At 32.8% G+C, this 17,695-nt stretch overlaps 1 protein-coding gene across 1 annotated transcript in view; it reads left to right on the top strand.

Moving 5' to 3' along the window:
* PHIP (pleckstrin homology domain interacting protein) overlaps positions 1 to 17,695 on the top strand; it is a 113,200-nt gene that overhangs the window by 25,741 nt on the left and 69,764 nt on the right. Inside the window, exons 6-8 of the mRNA XM_012730986.1 lie at positions 5,454 to 5,614; positions 16,895 to 17,116; positions 17,370 to 17,470. Coding sequence (XP_012586440.1) covers positions 5,454 to 5,614; positions 16,895 to 17,116; positions 17,370 to 17,470 — 484 coding nt within the window. The remainder of the gene's footprint in view (positions 1 to 5,453; positions 5,615 to 16,894; positions 17,117 to 17,369; positions 17,471 to 17,695) is intronic.

Raw genomic sequence — 17,695 nt, 5'->3', positions numbered from 1 at the left:
ATTGATTTTAAATTGTTCTCATCTTTATTCCTGGGCCTATTTTAAGGCACATTTTAAAATTTTATATTGCTCTTGGAGTTCAGAGGTAGTTTGAGCTATACTTTCATTTAATTAAAAAGTTAATCTGGATGAATATATGCTCATTGTTGAAAACTTGTGAAATAGGATACAGATTTAAAAATCAGTTCTGCTGGTTACCTTCCCTTCATGCTTTGGCATTTGTATCCTAGTATTTGTCTACTGAGACTGCTTGGTAAGAGTGCACTCTTTGGAATTAGAATGCCTGAATTAAAACTTGAGCTTCACACCTTGGAAAGTTACATTTTGCTTTTCAGTTTCACACATCATAAATGGTGTTTTGTAGCCCTTTTTCTACTCCACAGTGTATATTGGATTTTGATGTTTTAACCACATTATTAATTTCAGTGGATAAGACTTACCACTATTACAGATTCTTCAAATCCTTTTACTAAGCTCTTTTCTCTAGCACCAAACATTAAGAGTTTTTCCTTTTTAATCATAGCCATTTCTCAGGGTATTTTATGCCTGTTTTTTTCATAATTTCTCTTTATGAGAAATATAGCTGTTTACTGTGATATCCACCACTTTACCTCCTTTTCATTAGAACAGTTTTGTAGTCTTATGGTGAATACAATTTTATGTGACTAATGCCTTAAAAGATGCCTTTCGCTACAAAATTCATATGCTAGAAATTCTGAAGTCACCAACATAAGTGGACAACACTTTGAATTTTCTTTGAAGTGGGAAGTCGCTTCTGTAGAAATGAGTGCCTGGTCATGGGTATAGTATCACCTTGTTGAGAAAACTAGTTATTGTCTGAAGGGGTAAATCTGTTTGGAATTTGTTTTGCCTATGATCTTGATTATGTTTTCACTACTTTTTGTGGTTTCATTTTATAGATTTTCAGATACTTATAATTGTAAGTTATTAATCTTTAATGTAGAAAGCCCTTGTTAACGTAGTCCTTGAAGATTAAAATTAGTCATACAAAATTCACTTTCTTTTGTACTTAGCGACTGTTTATGTATTTATTTTTTTAATTATATCTCATAGGTGCATTTGTGTTTTACTTACAGAAATTCTGGGACCTCTCAAAGTGTTTCCTTTAAAAAGTACAACAAAATTAGTTAAAATATAGTAAAAGTAAATTCATTTTGGTAAAATACTCTTCATTTCTTATCTGAGTACCTCTTTTTTTGTATTAGAAAAGGAGACCAAGGTGTACTTAAATATTTTATTTTGTCTTTTCTTTCCTGCTCAGTAAATTTTTCTAATTTCACACAAAAAATAATTCTCCAAGTTTTGGAGTCTACAGTCATGCAGTTTTGCATTCATTACTTGGCCAGTAGTGCTCTCTTTCCATGAGTTGACAAGATGTAGGGACTGGGACTGGGACCTTCCAATTCAAAGTAAGGGAGAGAAAATTTTCTACATTGTAGGAGACATTGTATAGTGTGCTGTATATTCTTAGCAGTTAAACAACACCAAGAAAAAAAAAACTAACCATTAAAGTTTTGTTAAATCATGGTTATTTTGATTTTTTTCTCAACTTTTTTTTGAACAGTGATACATTTTGATCTTGGGTAATATAGTGTCATTACACCTTGATTCCTTTTCCATTTTACAAAGTATTTAGCAAAATGTTAACATTTTGGAGACAGGTGATAATATTTCTGCATCTCTTCCTTGTTGGCAGAGATTTTTTTAATCAGGTACTTTTTGATGTCCTCAAAGTAATATTTAATATTACAGAAACTAGTAGTTAGCCGCTCATTTTTTTTCCTCCATGAAACTTGTTGTAACAGTACAGATTTGTATAATGAGAAAAACTCAGGTCACTTTGACTTTTTCCCTAAAGTCATGAACATTGAAAACATGGGCCCAGCTACTAGGTATTGGCTAATCAAATAACAAAACAGCTTTTAAAATTCCTGCCCATACAAAGCATATTATGTTGTAGTGGGTGAAGGAAGCAGGAAACAAAATGACCATAATGAGCAAATTTATAGCATCATATGATAAGTGATGGGGAAAGTGTGGAGATAGAGCTGCATGAGAGGGAATCAGGAGTTAATAAATGGCGGTAAGGTATGGATTACAGTTTTCAGTGGATTGATCTAATTAGGCCTTACAGAGAAAGTAAATACATTGAGAAAAGACTTGAAGAGGAAGGGTAATAATGTGTGGGAGAGTGAATATTTCAGCCAGGGGGAGAAGCCAGTAAAAAAAAACCCTGAAGTAGGAACGTGTGTGATATATTCAAAGAATGTATGAAATTAGTGTGAATGTAGTCGATCATAAAAAGGGGGGGGGGTGAGAATTATCAGGTAAGGTCTAGAGGAAATGGAAAACAAGATTTATACAGAGATTTCATAGGCTAAGGTGTAAGGAATATGTTTTTATTTTTTTCCGTGAAGAAAGGAAGATTGTTGCAGTTGTTTTTTGTTGTTGTTTTTTTAATTTATTTATGCATACAGAGCTGGGGTACAGGCCATTGGTGTAGGGATGGCGAGAGGACAGAGTGGGGAGCAGAGCAGGCAGATCAACAAAGTACACTGCTGAGGGGAGCAGTGGGTGAGACAGGAGAGGTCTGTGCCATGTGGGTCACCTGGGCGGGGGATAGAACCCAGACTGAAACAGTTGCGGCTACCTTGTAGTGCTGTGTCCTAACCAGTTGAGCCAACAGAGAGGGCCCAATTGTTGCAGTTTTAAGTCGAGGGGTGATGTTGCATGGCTACATACTAGGTTGCTTTGAAATTTACTACTTTTCCTAGAGGAGGTGACATTTTAATAACAGGCAGCAGAGGATAAGAAAAAAGGTACCAAGTGAAAAAGGTAGAATTTTACTTGTCAGGCTTATTTTCAGAGTATTTCCCATCATTGTACTTCTGAAAATAAATGTACTTTTAAACCAAAATCATGTATGCAATTCATTTTAAGGTTAAAAGTAATATGTCCTATTTCTTTCTGACCTCTTATATCTGTTTAGTCATGGCTGTTTAAAAATAGATTTTCTAGTTGAATAAAATTTCAGGAATTCCTATAATCCAAAAGATAATCCCTTTTTATTCAGAAATTCAATTAGTCTATTAACATTTTCTTTAGAAAGTGAATAATTCTCATTTACCTTTCTGCCATGTGACTATTAATTAAAATTGATCATCTTGTACATTGTAAAAGAATTTGCCTATATACTTTTTTATTTAAAAGACTACACAGTTATGGGAAATATGAATAAGATGGAATTTCTGTCTTTAATATGCTTATAATCTGATAAGGGGGCTAGACATTATAAATGAATGGCATAGTAGAAAAATGAGTTTATTGAATGGGAGTACTAGACCATCTTTCTCTCTTTGTTCAAATTTTCTCTTCCTATTTGATGTGGTCAGGCCTATTTTAGTTGCACTCTCCTCAGTTTAACTTCCACTATTGACATACTTTTTCCCCTTTAACTCCCTAAATCAAGTTTAAAGTACTATATTATTACCTGGGAATTCTATATACTCTGCCATATCTTCCTGTGCTGTTCAAACCTTGGACCTACTTTTGAATAGCATCTTGGAATAGATATTCAGTAGTTAATTGGTATGATAGAAAGTGTGACAGACAGATTTAACTATATTTTATTTAATGTTTTTGGAAATTCTTTCTTGAGAAGTTGGCAAGTAATTTCTTGAAAAGATTTTTTTTAAATCATTCTCAAAATGAGACTAATATTTTTGATATTGTGTATAATTATCTTCAATTACCGTACATGTCAGAGTATCATTAAATGTTTTATTAAAATTTGACTTTCTGGGAATTTTGTAAATTTCAAATGGGGGAATAACCTCAACAAATTTATATTTTTTAAGTTTGGATAGAGGGAATTAAACTGTTGTTAACACTATCAATATTTGTGCTATATTTGCTTTATGGCATACACACGTGATTCTGAAATATTGTCGATCTTTGATGTTTGGCTAGGAGCATTTGAGTTCTTATTTGGTATGATAGTTGATTATTGTGGAGTTTTGTGTGTGTGTGTATGTTACTTTGCTGTAAATCAGTTTGGAGCCAAAGTACCAGAAGGTGTCTTCTACCAGACCATAAGGAAAAATGTATGAGGGTTTATTAGAAATTTACTGAGTCACTGTTAAGTCATTGTGTAACTGGCTTTTACCTAAACATTCTAATTCACACTGTAAGAGCTTGTATTAGATATTTCTAGACCTTGAAATACATTGTTTTATCGAATTAGAAGCTAACAGCTGAAGATATAATTTAAGAGACTAGAAAATGATTGATGTAGTGATAGTTAAGCATAATAAATTACTAACTTGAGAATAGTATTTTAGACCCTGCATTGTATTTTTCTATATATCTTAATCATCCCCAAGAATATTTCTTTTCTTGCATATGCAGAGAGTCTAGCATTGTTTTATGGGAAAAAATAAGTGCTGAGAATTCTTTGAGATGCATCTGAGATAATTCTGTCATTAGCTTGAGCATGTAATTGCTCTGAATCTAGGCTAAATAGTAAATGTGTGTGTGCATATTCATGTGTGCATGTATGTATTTGTCTTTGGGGCTAAATTCAAGTGAGAAACAGTTATGTTTTATTATCAATGTTGATGGCAGCCACAACCAGGAAAAAAATCAACTTTATTAAGAGGTAATTTATATGTGAATATTGTGCCTACAGGTCAGTCAGCATACTGAACACATGATCTTTGTCCATAATTCAGAATAGAAAACAAGTATAGTCGTCATTTAGATGGAAGACAGAATTTTGTGCTGGAGTCAGAACATCAGGCTTTGGGGTAGAACATATGAATCTGTTATATCTTAAAGGATGGTTAAAAAGAAAAAGTTGAAAAAACATTACTAATAGACTAGAGAGGGAATACAGATGTTTGGCAAAATCCCCAGTTCAGTTATTTTTTTTGAATAGTGTAAGAATTATTCCTCAGTGTTCATTTGGACATCATTTAATGTGTCAAATTTAGAGTGTTCAAAAATTGCTGGTTGGCAATAAATAAACTTGCTGCATCCAATTTTGTAACTAATTTTGCAAAAAAAAAAACCTAGGGACTTGAAAAGTAGGTAATATCATATAAAATGATTTTATTTTTAACGCACATTTGCCATAGAATAAAGAACTTGGATTTTAATTATTTATGCTTACTTTTTGTGACTTTGCAGGTCATTTATTTGAATTTGTTCTTTGTGAGATGAGAGTAACATTGCTTATCTTATTGCAAATGAAATAATGTGCTTTTGTTAACTATTTTGAAGACTTAACTTTTAACAAGAGTTATATGTATTAGAAAAATTATTTATCTTTAGCCAATTTATGAGAAGTTGTCATTATTAAAAATGTGAATGTTGTAATTAAGCATTAACTTCTGAATTTTACTAATTTTTTTTTTTTCCCTTTTTCGTGGTAGCGGATACTTTATTTTCAAGGAAGCTGAATGGGAAATACAGGCTTGAGAGACTTGTTCCAACTGCTGTATATCAGCATATGAAAATGCATAAACGAATTCTTGGACACTTGTCATCTGTGTACTGTGTAACTTTTGATCGAACTGGCAGACGGATATTTACTGTAAGTAATGTTTAAATTCTTAATACATAAATAGAATTGAAAATTTGTTGCTTATAGTTGAATTTGAAATAGAATCTGTATTTATTCTTTTAGTGAAAAACTGGAAATTCAGTTGAAAACAGCTTGTATGACAAGATTTTACTTAAAAGTTGAACTTTATTCAAGTTTGGAAAGTTCCTGAAAGAATTAGAGAAAAGTTATAGTACTTCCCACAGTAATACTTCAAATAATCAGTTTTTCTTGCTGCAAAATATTAAAATAATTTTAATTCTAATGTTAACATTGCATGTTAGCATTGTGTTAAGGAGATTATTAAATGTATCTCTATGTATGCATGATGTATATATATTGTGTATATATGTAGTACACACAGTGTATATATTGTATCTGTAGAAAACTTGGCTAGTCTGGGAAATTTCCTTTAAAGTCATGTTCGAAAAGTTCTGAGCATATCTAGTTTGCTTTACTTTTTATTACATTTATCCTTAACACCTCATTCTTCACTGTATCTGATATTATGTTCAAAGAGGCTCTGGGTTTATTTGTTATTGCTTCTTTTAACTTGGTGAATGAAAAAAGTTTTTCAGCTCTAAGTGAGAAAAAATTACTTTTAGAAATTTTCTATTTGTTAGTACATCATTACATCCAGTAAGGGTAATGCTTATTTTTGTTGTATTATAGTTAAATACTATTCTGTGGGGTGAAGGTGTGCTCTCATTCACAGGTCCTTAACTTCCTTTGAAATAAGAAAATGGGAAATGGAAGTTAAATGGAAATTACTATCTCAGTCTTTGAAGAGAGCAGCTGTGAATTTAACATAGTTGTGACAATTATAGATTCCTCTTTTAAGTAAATATGCTTGTAAACTAAGATTTATTTATATCTACTTCTCTACACATACATCCAGTCATCTGTAAAGTAGCTAAACAGCAGGATGTGAAATATAATTTTTATACACATAATTTTCCTGATTCTCCTCCACTTCAGACATTTGCAGACCATTTCCTATGTCAGTATTCTCTCTCTTCACCTTCTCTTTTATCTCCATTTTCAATGAAGCAAAATAAAAGTGAATTTTCTTTACATTTTTCTGACACAGGTGATCTTTTCAGTGTAGAAACTTGGTGTTTATATTTTCTAAAGTGCTTGATATCCAACAACAGTAATTTGCTCTAACTAGTTAATTGAATGTTACCTTTAGCCTTTACAAATTCATTATACTAATAATTAAATTAAACTCTCAAAACAAAATAAATGTGGTATTTTTAATGTTTAAAAGAATTCTTGTAACAGAATTATTGAGAAGTAATATCTTGAATTTGTACTTCATTTTGGTGAATGTAAATTTATGCCACTGCATTGAGAGTATAAAAACTATATAACTTATTAATATATTTTTTTAAAAGATTTATTTATTTATTCATACAGAACTGGGGTACAGGCCAGAGATGCAGAGGGTGAGAGGATTCACCAGAGATAGAGTGGGGTGAAGAACAGGCAGATCGACAAAGTACACTGCTGAGGGGAGCAGCGGGCGGGTCAGGAGAGGTCTGCCATGCCATGTGGTCTCCTCCGGGGGCAGGTGGGAATTGAACTCATGAGGAAGTGGCTTAAGCTTCTTTGTGCAGTGCTTTAACCCGCTGCGCCACCAGGGAGGGCCAACTTCTTAATATTTTATGTGGCAATTCTTTCCTTAAAAATGATTGTGTGTTGACAACTTTTTGTTATATTTTATATGAAGCATTACATGTGTTTTGGTTTGAATTAGATACATTAGCTCCCAGACTTTTTTGAGGGAAAATACAGTGAATTATGCTATTGCTGTCTCAAGAATTTAATAGAGTTGTAAGTACAGAACTGGAAGAGTAGTATTGTGAATCAGGGTTAGTAAGCTATTATATTACTCATGGGTCAAATCCAGCCTGCCACCTGTTTTTTGCAAATAAAATCTTTTCAAAAAACAGGCATGTTTAGTTGTTTATATGTTGCTTAAGGCTGCCTTTACATTGTAACAGCAAGGTTGAGTAATGACACAGAGATTGCATGACCTGCAAAACCTAAGCTAACTTTTATCTGCTCCCATTCTAGACAGTTAATTCTTTTAAGAGCACTTGCTTTGGGTGACAGGAATGATACATGAAAAGAAAATTGGTTTCTGATTGTTTTCCTTTCGGTGACACATCAATAAAGCGGAAACATTATTGTTCTGTTTATATGGTCTTATGTAGATTCTTAAAAATGTTTTGCATGTGTGATACAACTTGCTAGCTGTTCCAAACTCATAGTCTCATAAGTTTTTCCTGGTGATTTGCAGTTATGCATTCCAAAATGTTATCTTGTGGTAAAATGCTATGCAAGGTTTAAACAAAAATCATTGTAATAAATGAGATTTGTTTTAGGAAATTTCACCAGTATTTTATATTGGAATATTTAATTATGAATATTTCCCAATAGAAGAAAATTGGAAGAACCCAGGGAAGAAGATTTCATACTGCCAAGTCAGATTTGCTCCTTAATTCTCTCTTTTTAAATATTTTTTCTAACTTGGTTTCAGAGCCATTGCCTCAAATAGTTACCAAAAAAAGCAAAGTTAATGAATTCTCTCAGGAATAAGTTGTTCACTTGTAATCCAAAAAGTATGTTAGGAACCATGGAAAAATTTTTGTCACCCTTTTTCAGAAACATAAAATAATGTCTTTTCAAATTAACACAGAAAAGCATAAAAGTATAATAAGGACTTAACTATTTTATGAATGGTTTAACAAACTTCTGTGTTTCAAGAGCTAGACACTGTTCTAAAGATTTAGGATATAGAATGAAAGACAGAGATCTGTTCCTGGAGAGTCAAACATGGTCAGTAGATAATGATACAATGTTCTAAGAAGTTTAATAGAGACTGCACAAAGTACTGAGGTGCCATAGGATATAGATGTCTAAATCTTCTATAGTAAGATAGATTTAGTAAAGAAGCAGTAAGTTGAGTTCAGCATTTGTGGAAGTGGATCTTGAAGATTTATTGGCATTTATAAACGTTGGGAGAACTTAATTTGGAGTTGTGTATTATTGGATATACAAAGACTAGATAGTGATCACATTTAAGCAAGGGATAAAGAGTGTTGGACGGGGGCAAAATCATCAAGATTTTTTGTGACTTACTAAGGAGTGGGTTTCTTGAAGGCAGTGAAAAGAAAATGGCAGGTTTAGATAGAAGAATAAGTAGAATTTTATTGATCCCTTTGGCATTATTGTAGAAGATTTAAGACAAAGTGTACGTACAGAGAAATTGGTGAAATCTGGCAGTGATCCATGAAAGCAGGCATCAAGATTTGAGCAAAACATACTGGAAGTAGGAATGGAATGAACAGAGTAAGAAACAAAAAAGATTTAAGAGATTTGTTTGACTGTAGGAAGGAATGGTTAGGGGGAAGTGTGGGTTGGCATATTTTTAACTTGTATGGCTGCTTACAAAGTCCTGTCAGAAAAATAAAGGAGAAGTTCTGAAGGTAGACCATGTTCAGTTTGAGAGATTTATGCAGGTAGCCTAATAGAAATGCTCAGAAGTCAATAGGAACTTGGGGGAAGAAAGATCTAGGCTAGAAGTTTCAGCTTAGGAATCACTGGCTATGGAAATCATATTTTCTTGTATGTTATGTGTGTAATGTAAGAAGGCAGAAACTTCCAGCTTTTAAGCAGACCAAAAGAAGCGCAAAGTCAGTAATTGAGACTTAAGAAACAGCTGCATGAGAGGCCAGGGGGAAAAAAATAAAAGAAGTGGTATCTGAAATACCAAAGGGATTGTATCTTATGAAAGATTAAAACTTAAAAGTACAATTTGAACTAAAACACAACTTTTGGTTTTGGCAAACCATTAACGACCTGGACAAAGATGTTTTATTTTGGTATCAGGAACAGGAGTGAAATTACAATGCAATGTTGAGGGTTTGGAATTTGAAAAATGGAAGAGACTTAATATAGACTAACTTTTCAAAAAGCTTGAAAAAAACTGGTGTTTTCTGGTTGTGGAGTACTATCATTGGACTTATTAATTTTATTATTTTGTGCTTTCCTGCTGTGTCGTCATTGAATCTGTCTAAATGCCTTTCTTAAATGTTTAACTCTTTTAAAGCAAAGTCGATTTCACAAGCCTTTTGTTGTGCCTAACAGAGGATCTGGTGCATGTAGGAGGCATAAAATACATAGCAAGTAAATCAACAATTAACTAGACATATAGGAAGAAATTTAGAATTTATTAGGGGAGATACTTAGAAATGTCTATTAGACAAATTAATTTTATTTGCACGTTTCTTTTTATGTACTTAAAACTTGTACTGTTTTCTTTGTTTAGTGTTGTTTTCTCCAAGCTATTTCTGGTACTGGTTTCTTGATTAACAGTCCTCTGTTCACATACTATTTTCTAAACAGTACTTCCTCACTTCTGTACTTCCCCATATTCTACCATTGTCTGTCCTGTCTTTACTATATACTTTTAAAATATGTATCACTATCTGAAATTTTTATTTTTAAAATATGGGTTTTATTGTATTTTTTTAAAACTAACCTCATAAGAGGGACCTTGTCTTATTAATTGGTGTACATGAAAAGAAGAGTCTTTGTTTATAGTAAAATGGCAACTGATAATTGTAGAAAGAAACTACCACCATAGCAATAGTTGATTCATATTTGGTGTTGGTGGAAACTGAGACTGATTAGGGGGTCTTGGTTTAAAGGTCTTTGCATAATCTTCCAGTATGTTCCCATAATATACTAATCAGTAAGTGGGAATATTGCAACTTTATAGGGGAGAACCTTGAAAACTAAGATAACAAAGTTAAACTTATGATGGTGAAATAGGTTGATATTTGTCAGATCTTTGTCATAACTAGATCTGCTTATGAAGGAATGTTTGACAGACAGCTTCAGCATCATCTTGCAGAGATCCTGAGTCAACTAATCGTTGTCTGATAATTGACAAAATTTGCATGGAGCATGTGGTTTGGATGACAGTTGAATTCATTATGATCCCCCTCTTAGTATAGATGAGTGTCCAGTTACAGAGAAATACATAATGGATAATTTAGAAGTGATTGAACATCTGTAACCTGTTGTTAAATGATTCAGAAAGAAACTAATGGTAATTGGTCGTTGTATATGTTTGTATAGATGTGTGAGAGGCAGAGGGAAAAAAGAAGGGTGGGAAGGTGGCAGTAGAGCAAATGTATTGAAAATAATTGATAAGTCTGGATGATGGTTTTATGGTAGAATTTTATTAACTTGCTATTGAAAGTTCTATACATTTGAAATATAAAGCTAGTTTTTAGAAATGCACAGGAGATAGGTTAGGGCCAGTAGTGAACATTCGGTAACTTGGGTGGTAATGGAAAGGAGTGCTATCCAGTAATTTACGGAAAGTAAATTTGTGAAAAACTTTCAAGAGGAGTAACTGGGAGGGCGGACTTAAAAGATATATAGGAGGAGATAAATGATATGCAGTAGTTCGAGCCGAAAAGGCAAATGATTAAGTGAAGATGGGAGGGATAAAGAGCAATTTATTTAGGATATTTAGAAAGAAAGGTTTGCAGTGAATAGATTCTGTTTTTCAGTGTGAAATACAGTCTTGGTTAGGGAATGTATTAGGTTCTAAAGGTTAGTGGTAAATCCTGCCTAGTAATAGTAAAGAATGATATATTAGGGATTAGGCAGGGGGAGAAAATGATTGCTGATTGAATTTAGTTTCCCCAATATTTTCCGATTTTTGTAGTGTTAGCAGATTTTTGATATGTTTATCTTTTCTTTAGTGGTACTTGGCATCCTAAGAGCAGGGTCATAGCAAGTAACAATTTGGCTATATAAAGTTAGTCATCAGTGGACAGTAGATAGGTGGACAAGGGAATAAGGAAACAGCATTTGTTGAAATGATTGATGAGGTAGTTTAAGGTGATTTATAGGAAATATGAAACAAGGGTTGGTAACATAGATTAGTTAAAAAAATTTGCCTTTTGAAAAAAGCAATGAAATAAACATAATATGCCTGTCAGTATGTTTGCTGTGTTAAACATTTAATTTTCATTTATTAGAATGACATTGGAAAGTGAAATCTGATGCATAAAGCTGTATAACAGTAGCAAGAAAATTAAAATATGTTTATTCTGCCCAGGAGTAACTATAAACTTATAGTTTATAAAACTATAAACTTAAATACCACATCATACCTTTTATTTTCATGTCAAAATAGTAATCTTTGGTTGTTCTATGTGATTGATGCTTCTCTTTTAGCAGAAAAGGTTTCAGATCTACTTTCCACTTTTAGGATAATCTATATTTTTTCAAATGCATGCAGCTTGTTGCTGGCTGAAGTCACCTTTATCAATCATTACTTTCTCATGAAAATACTCTTCATTATTGAACTGTTCATAGTTGTTACCTCCCGTCTTCTAGGTTTTGGTTTAATTAATAAATGCATAAGGAGTTCAGCCAAGCACCCTTTAAAACTTACTTTCCAGATAATGTTAAATTTGGTGGTGGTAGAATAGACTTTAGTTTCTGTTTCAGTTTTTACAGAAAACTGGGCAATTGTAGGCCCTGTGCCCTAAATTGTTTCATAAAATTTCCATATCATTAGTTAGGAAAGACTCTCCCTCTCCCCCTAAGATGTTAAGGAGAATTTTTAATACACAGGTGAGTGACAGAGTAGAAAATCATGTAACAGATACCTTTGGAACTTACATAAGTCAGAGATGTCTACCAGACATTGCCTAAGCTTTGTTGGTGCGAATGTCAGTTTTGTTTTCAAAATTTTCCCTCTCTAAAAATTTTATTTTTGATGAAACTTTGCAGTTTCTAAAAGGAATGCATTCACAATATAGAAACTTTCATTGGATAGACAAAAAAAAAAAAAAGATTACCCGCAGTCTAATAGGTCATTGTGCTCTAGTCTACTGAAAATATTAAAGGAGGTAACAGTGATTCTGTAGGAAATGTCTGATTCAACTTTCCTTTTTCTGTCTTAAGCTAAAGAGTATATTGATGTTTTAAAGGACCATGTATCAGTATGTATGACTGTTTTTGTTGTGATTTTTTTTTTTTGGTTTGTTTCAGTTTATGGTAATAAAAAACCCTATAATTTGTTAAGAGGAACACTCTTAATAGTTATTACAATTTTACATTGTTGAAAAATGAACCTATTGATCCACTGCTTCTTTGGCGTTAAATACTAGTTTAAGATTATGCTTTAGTTTACAAATGTATTTCAAAGAAACATTTCAATTTTACACTTAGCTTATGGATTTATTAGAACTCATTGTGACTAAGATATAGCAATTTTGTGTGTCTGAAATTGTTCACTAGCCACCTTACCATATTAAATCCAAATTTCTTAATAGACATTTAAAATCCTCTGTTATGTAAATTAGATAAGATTTTTCTAGATTGGTTTCCTTATTATTTTCATTTGTACTATATACTCCCGACTTGTCTCACTTTACAAATCCCCAGTCCTGGCATTAAAATCTAAATATTACTGAAAAGACACAACCACTTTGTTATATCCCTAGGCATCATATCATTGTCAAAAATTTGTCAGTTGAAGTTTTTCTAAATTCAAATCTTTGAATTTAGCAGGGCTTTCACTCTTGCTTCTAGATTTTATTCTCATTCCAGCACACTTTAAAACTTTTATTTTAATTTGCTGCTATTCCTTTTTTTTTTTTTTTGTTACCCCTTTCCTTCCCTTTTAGGAAAGTACACCTCAGTTATTTGTTTTACTTGCTAAGGATAGAATTCATACTTTCCTGTTTATTTTCACATTTCTGTTTCTACTGTGCCTATTTCACTTTCATTCATCTTAGAAACCTATTTATTCCTCTTAGCTAATACCAGCCCCCTATACTTTTGCTATTGATATCATACCTTTTATCATTTATATAATATTGCTTTTATTTTAATGTCTAGTTCTTATTTATCATTGTGTTTGAAAGACAATATCCTACTTTTGGGGTTATTACTAATCTTACTAGCATTTGAGGTGGGCTTTGGAAAGAAGTTTACCTCTTTAAATTTTCTGTGTTTTGTTTTGTTTTTAAAGATTCATTTATTTATGCATATAAAACTGGGGTACAGGCTAGAGGTGTGGGGCAAGGGCAGTGAGAGGGTGAACTATACTGCTGAGCGGAGCAGAGGGCTTGTCAGGAGAGGTCTCCCATCCCATGTGTGTTACCTCCTGGCCAGGGATCAAACTGCTGCTGCGGTGGCTTCCAAGAGCTTCATAGTGTTGTGCTTTATTTAACCCATTGCACCACCATGGAGGGACCTGTATTTTGTATTTTTTAAAAAAACTGTTTATCTCCGGCCCTCCCTGGTGGCACAGAGGGTTAAAGCACAGCACTGAGAAGCTAAAGTCACTTCAGCATGAGTTCGATCCCCACCTGCCCCGGAGGTGTCCCACATGGCACGGCAGACCTCTCCTGACCCCCCCGTTGCTCCCCTCAGCAGTGTACTTCGTCAGTTGACCTGTTCTGTTCCCCACTCTGTCTCTGGTGAATCCTCTCACCACCCCTGAACCTCTAGCCTGTACCACAGTTCTGTATGGATAAATAAATAAATCTTTAAAAGAAAAACACGTTTTTCTCATTTTTAGTTTATCTTTCCATATTGAATTTGAACACATTTATAATGTGTTTAAAGATGTTTTCCCAGTGACCTGTATTTTTCTGCAGCTTTTTCCCCAGTCAGTTTATATAAATTTGTATTTCTGACTATCACTTTAAAAGAACTTTGTTGAACTTGTCAGATCATCTTTAGCTTCCATAAAAATGAATTAATGATTATAAGTAAATGTTGTATGAGACAGAAGTTGCTGAAATATGCGTTAGAGTTCTGTTTGAAATTCTGCTTAGCAAGGGTGAAGATGGGCACAGCATATAGTGTATAAATCATAGATAATGGCAAAAAGAGGTATTTCTAGAAAGAATTTCCCTAACATTCAGTGGAGGAAAAGAAATGTTAAATGGGATAATTCACACAGGTAGGGAATGTGCTTTTTTTTATAAAGCATTTCCTAAATAGAACAAACTATGAATTAAATTGCTGAGACTACTAAATAATAATTATAGCAGTGATAATATCTTTATCCATTTTAGTCCTCAAACAGCTATTGTACCTCTCTCTTCTCATTTCTTCTATAGTGGTCTCAGTTTTATTTTCACTTATTTTCTGCTGTCTGTACTATTTCAACAACTTCTCAGTCATCAACTCTTGTTAGCCTAATTCACATTGATGCCAAGATGACCTTTGGAAAACATGTGTCTGATCCTGATAATCACTTGTTTGATAAACCTAAAAGATCCATACCAGACAAGGTCCTCATTAATTTTTCCCCTGACTTATCCTTATGCTTTCCACCTCACACTCTGAATTAGCTTACCTGTATTTCCCAGAATTTCTAACCACTTAGGATTTTGTTTTTATTTGCGATTTGCTCTTTTTTAAAATAATAAAAAGTAATATTAAAGTAAGTCCAATTAATACCATTACTAGCAAAAGCAGTATTAGTAGATAGTCCATACATCACTTTTACTGTGTATCAGATGTTTTGAAACAATTCTGTGAAATGGGTAATAAGAACAGAGGGCCAATAGCTGATGTAATTCTTCCAATATCAAACACCTAGAGAATGACCATGTCAGCTTATGAACTAAGTAAGACATTGTTCTATATTCTGTTTCAAGCCTCTGTACTACATTGCCTCTTTGTGACAAAACTAAGCATTACTGCTCTGCATTTCTTTCCAGGTTCTCCCCCTTCAACCTTTCAGTAAAACTGCTTCCTTGTTTGAATTGCTATTAATTAATAGACACTTAGGAAATGTAACTGCATTTGCACCCCTTCTGCCTAGTTTTGTAAGGACAGCAATACTATCTCTGTATCTCATCCTCTTATATCCAGTGTTTGGAAGATGTTTAATCACAAGGCAGATGGAAAAAGAATGCATGACTCACCAAATTTTAAAGGTGGGCAGAATCTTAGAGATCATCCAAGATTTTCCATTTATAGATGAAGATCCTGAGATTAAATGAATGATGGAGGTGCCAGAATTTAATGGAGAAAATTTACCAAAACTTTTTTTTTCTCTTTATTGGCTGGTAATCCACTTAATTTGCATCATATTTTTATCAGAGGAGTTGATTTTATAGTCAGTTGATTGTTTTCTGGGTAATATTGACAGTCTGATTTTTGGGTACAGCATACCACCTATTCTGTTAATACTGTGTCAGTGATCATGCCTTACCTCCTTAACTATGGTCAATATGAAGCAATAACATGTCCATATCACTTACTTTTGTGATCCTGTAACTACTTTCTAATGTTAGTTTTTTTTTAATTAGGTTGGAAGATCATAAAGAATTTTAACATGCAGTCTTAGTAAACTACATTCTTTAACTATTGCATAAGTTTGTGCTTCCTATTTTAATATGTACAAGACTAGAAGAAAATATGACAAAATAATGATAAGTTTTGAATCTGTGGAAAGGATATATGGAGTTTATGATACTATTTTTTTTATATACCTAAAACTTTATAACTAAATATAATGGAAATAGGGAGAGGTTGGTAAAGTATGAATGTTCATCTGTGAGTAAAAAAAAATTAGAAAAAAAATAAAACCTAAAAATTTTAAGCTATACATTGTGAAATTAAAATGCTTATTTGAAAATAGTTATTCATAGGAAACTATACAATTTTTTCTCAAAATTTGTGTTGCTATAAAATAAACAAGTGATTTTTGTATTTATAAGATTTCTTACAGAAATTTTTTTTTTTCTGATTACTGGTTTTGTAATTAACTGAAGATCAATGATGGGAAATTCATAGATACTATGCTATTCAACTTTCCAGAAGAAAAAGCCTCAGATTAGCTTTCTTTCTTTTTTTGGCCTTTCTGTTAGAACTTTGTTATTTCAGAAAAAAGTTTGTCACAAGAATCCAGATAAAGGTTACCTTGGATAATGGGTAGGGGACCATAAACAATGGAGTTATTGGAAACATACTGCTTCTTGTGTTCTTGTGTTCAATGGTGGGTACATAGGTATTCTTTGTAAGTCATTGTTCTAGTTCAATACAGAGCTTTATGTGGGGAGAAATTCCTAATACCAGTATTTAGTACTTTTCATACTTAAAAATGTAATTGTTGGGAAGTAGACATAACAGATAGAATTTCTTTATGTGTAAAGAATTTGAATTAAAATATAGAAAGTAAATTCTTTTACTATTATTTTTTATTTTAAGGGATCTGATGACTGCCTTGTGAAAATCTGGGCTACAGATGATGGGAGATTATTGGCTACGTTAAGAGGACATGCTGCTGAAATATCAGACATGGCTGTAAATTATGAGAATACTATGATAGCAGCTGGAAGTTGTGATAAAATGATCCGAGTCTGGTGTCTTCGAACATGTGCACCTTTGGCTGTTCTTCAGGGCCACAGTGCATCTATAACATCACTACAGGTAATTATTAAATCCCTTTTTGATTATCATTTAAAGTGAATTTTAAGAATTACTTATATAATCTACTCTCTAAAGCCAATGAAAACTTTAAAAGTCTATTTATTTTCTTTATAAATGTTAACATAGTATGCAGATCTTTTGTCAATTCTGGATATTTACTCTGTTATGTTAATTGCTTTCTGTATGATAAAAAGTGGCTATTATTGAGATTGTGTCATTCTTGGTGTAAAGTTTTTTTCCCTTTGTTTTTCAGTTCTCACCATTGTGCAACGGCTCAAAGAGATACCTGTCTTCTACTGGGGCAGATGGCACTATTTGTTTTTGGCTGTGGGATGCCGGGACCCTTAAAATAAAGTCAGTTGCTCCTTTATTTCATAGTATAAATGTGTTTAATGATCAAAATAGCAAAAGTAAATAGCAAATTTCATTTTGACTCTACTGACCACTTTTCATTTTTATGCTCCCCTTTCCTTTTTTCACACTTCAAAGAAAATTTTCTCGTGTTAAACATGGTTTCTTTTATTACATCTTTTCTATCTCTAGTTCTCTCCTGCAAGTCCATTTGTCTTACTACCTCTT

This window comes from Condylura cristata, unplaced genomic scaffold (assembly GCF_000260355.1).
Source record: "Condylura cristata isolate star-nosed mole 26May11 unplaced genomic scaffold, ConCri1.0 scaffold00001, whole genome shotgun sequence".
NCBI lineage: Eukaryota > Metazoa > Chordata > Mammalia > Eulipotyphla > Talpidae > Condylura > Condylura cristata.
The sequence above is the reverse complement of the archived record's forward strand: the minus strand, read 5'-3'. Positions and strand labels throughout refer to the sequence as shown.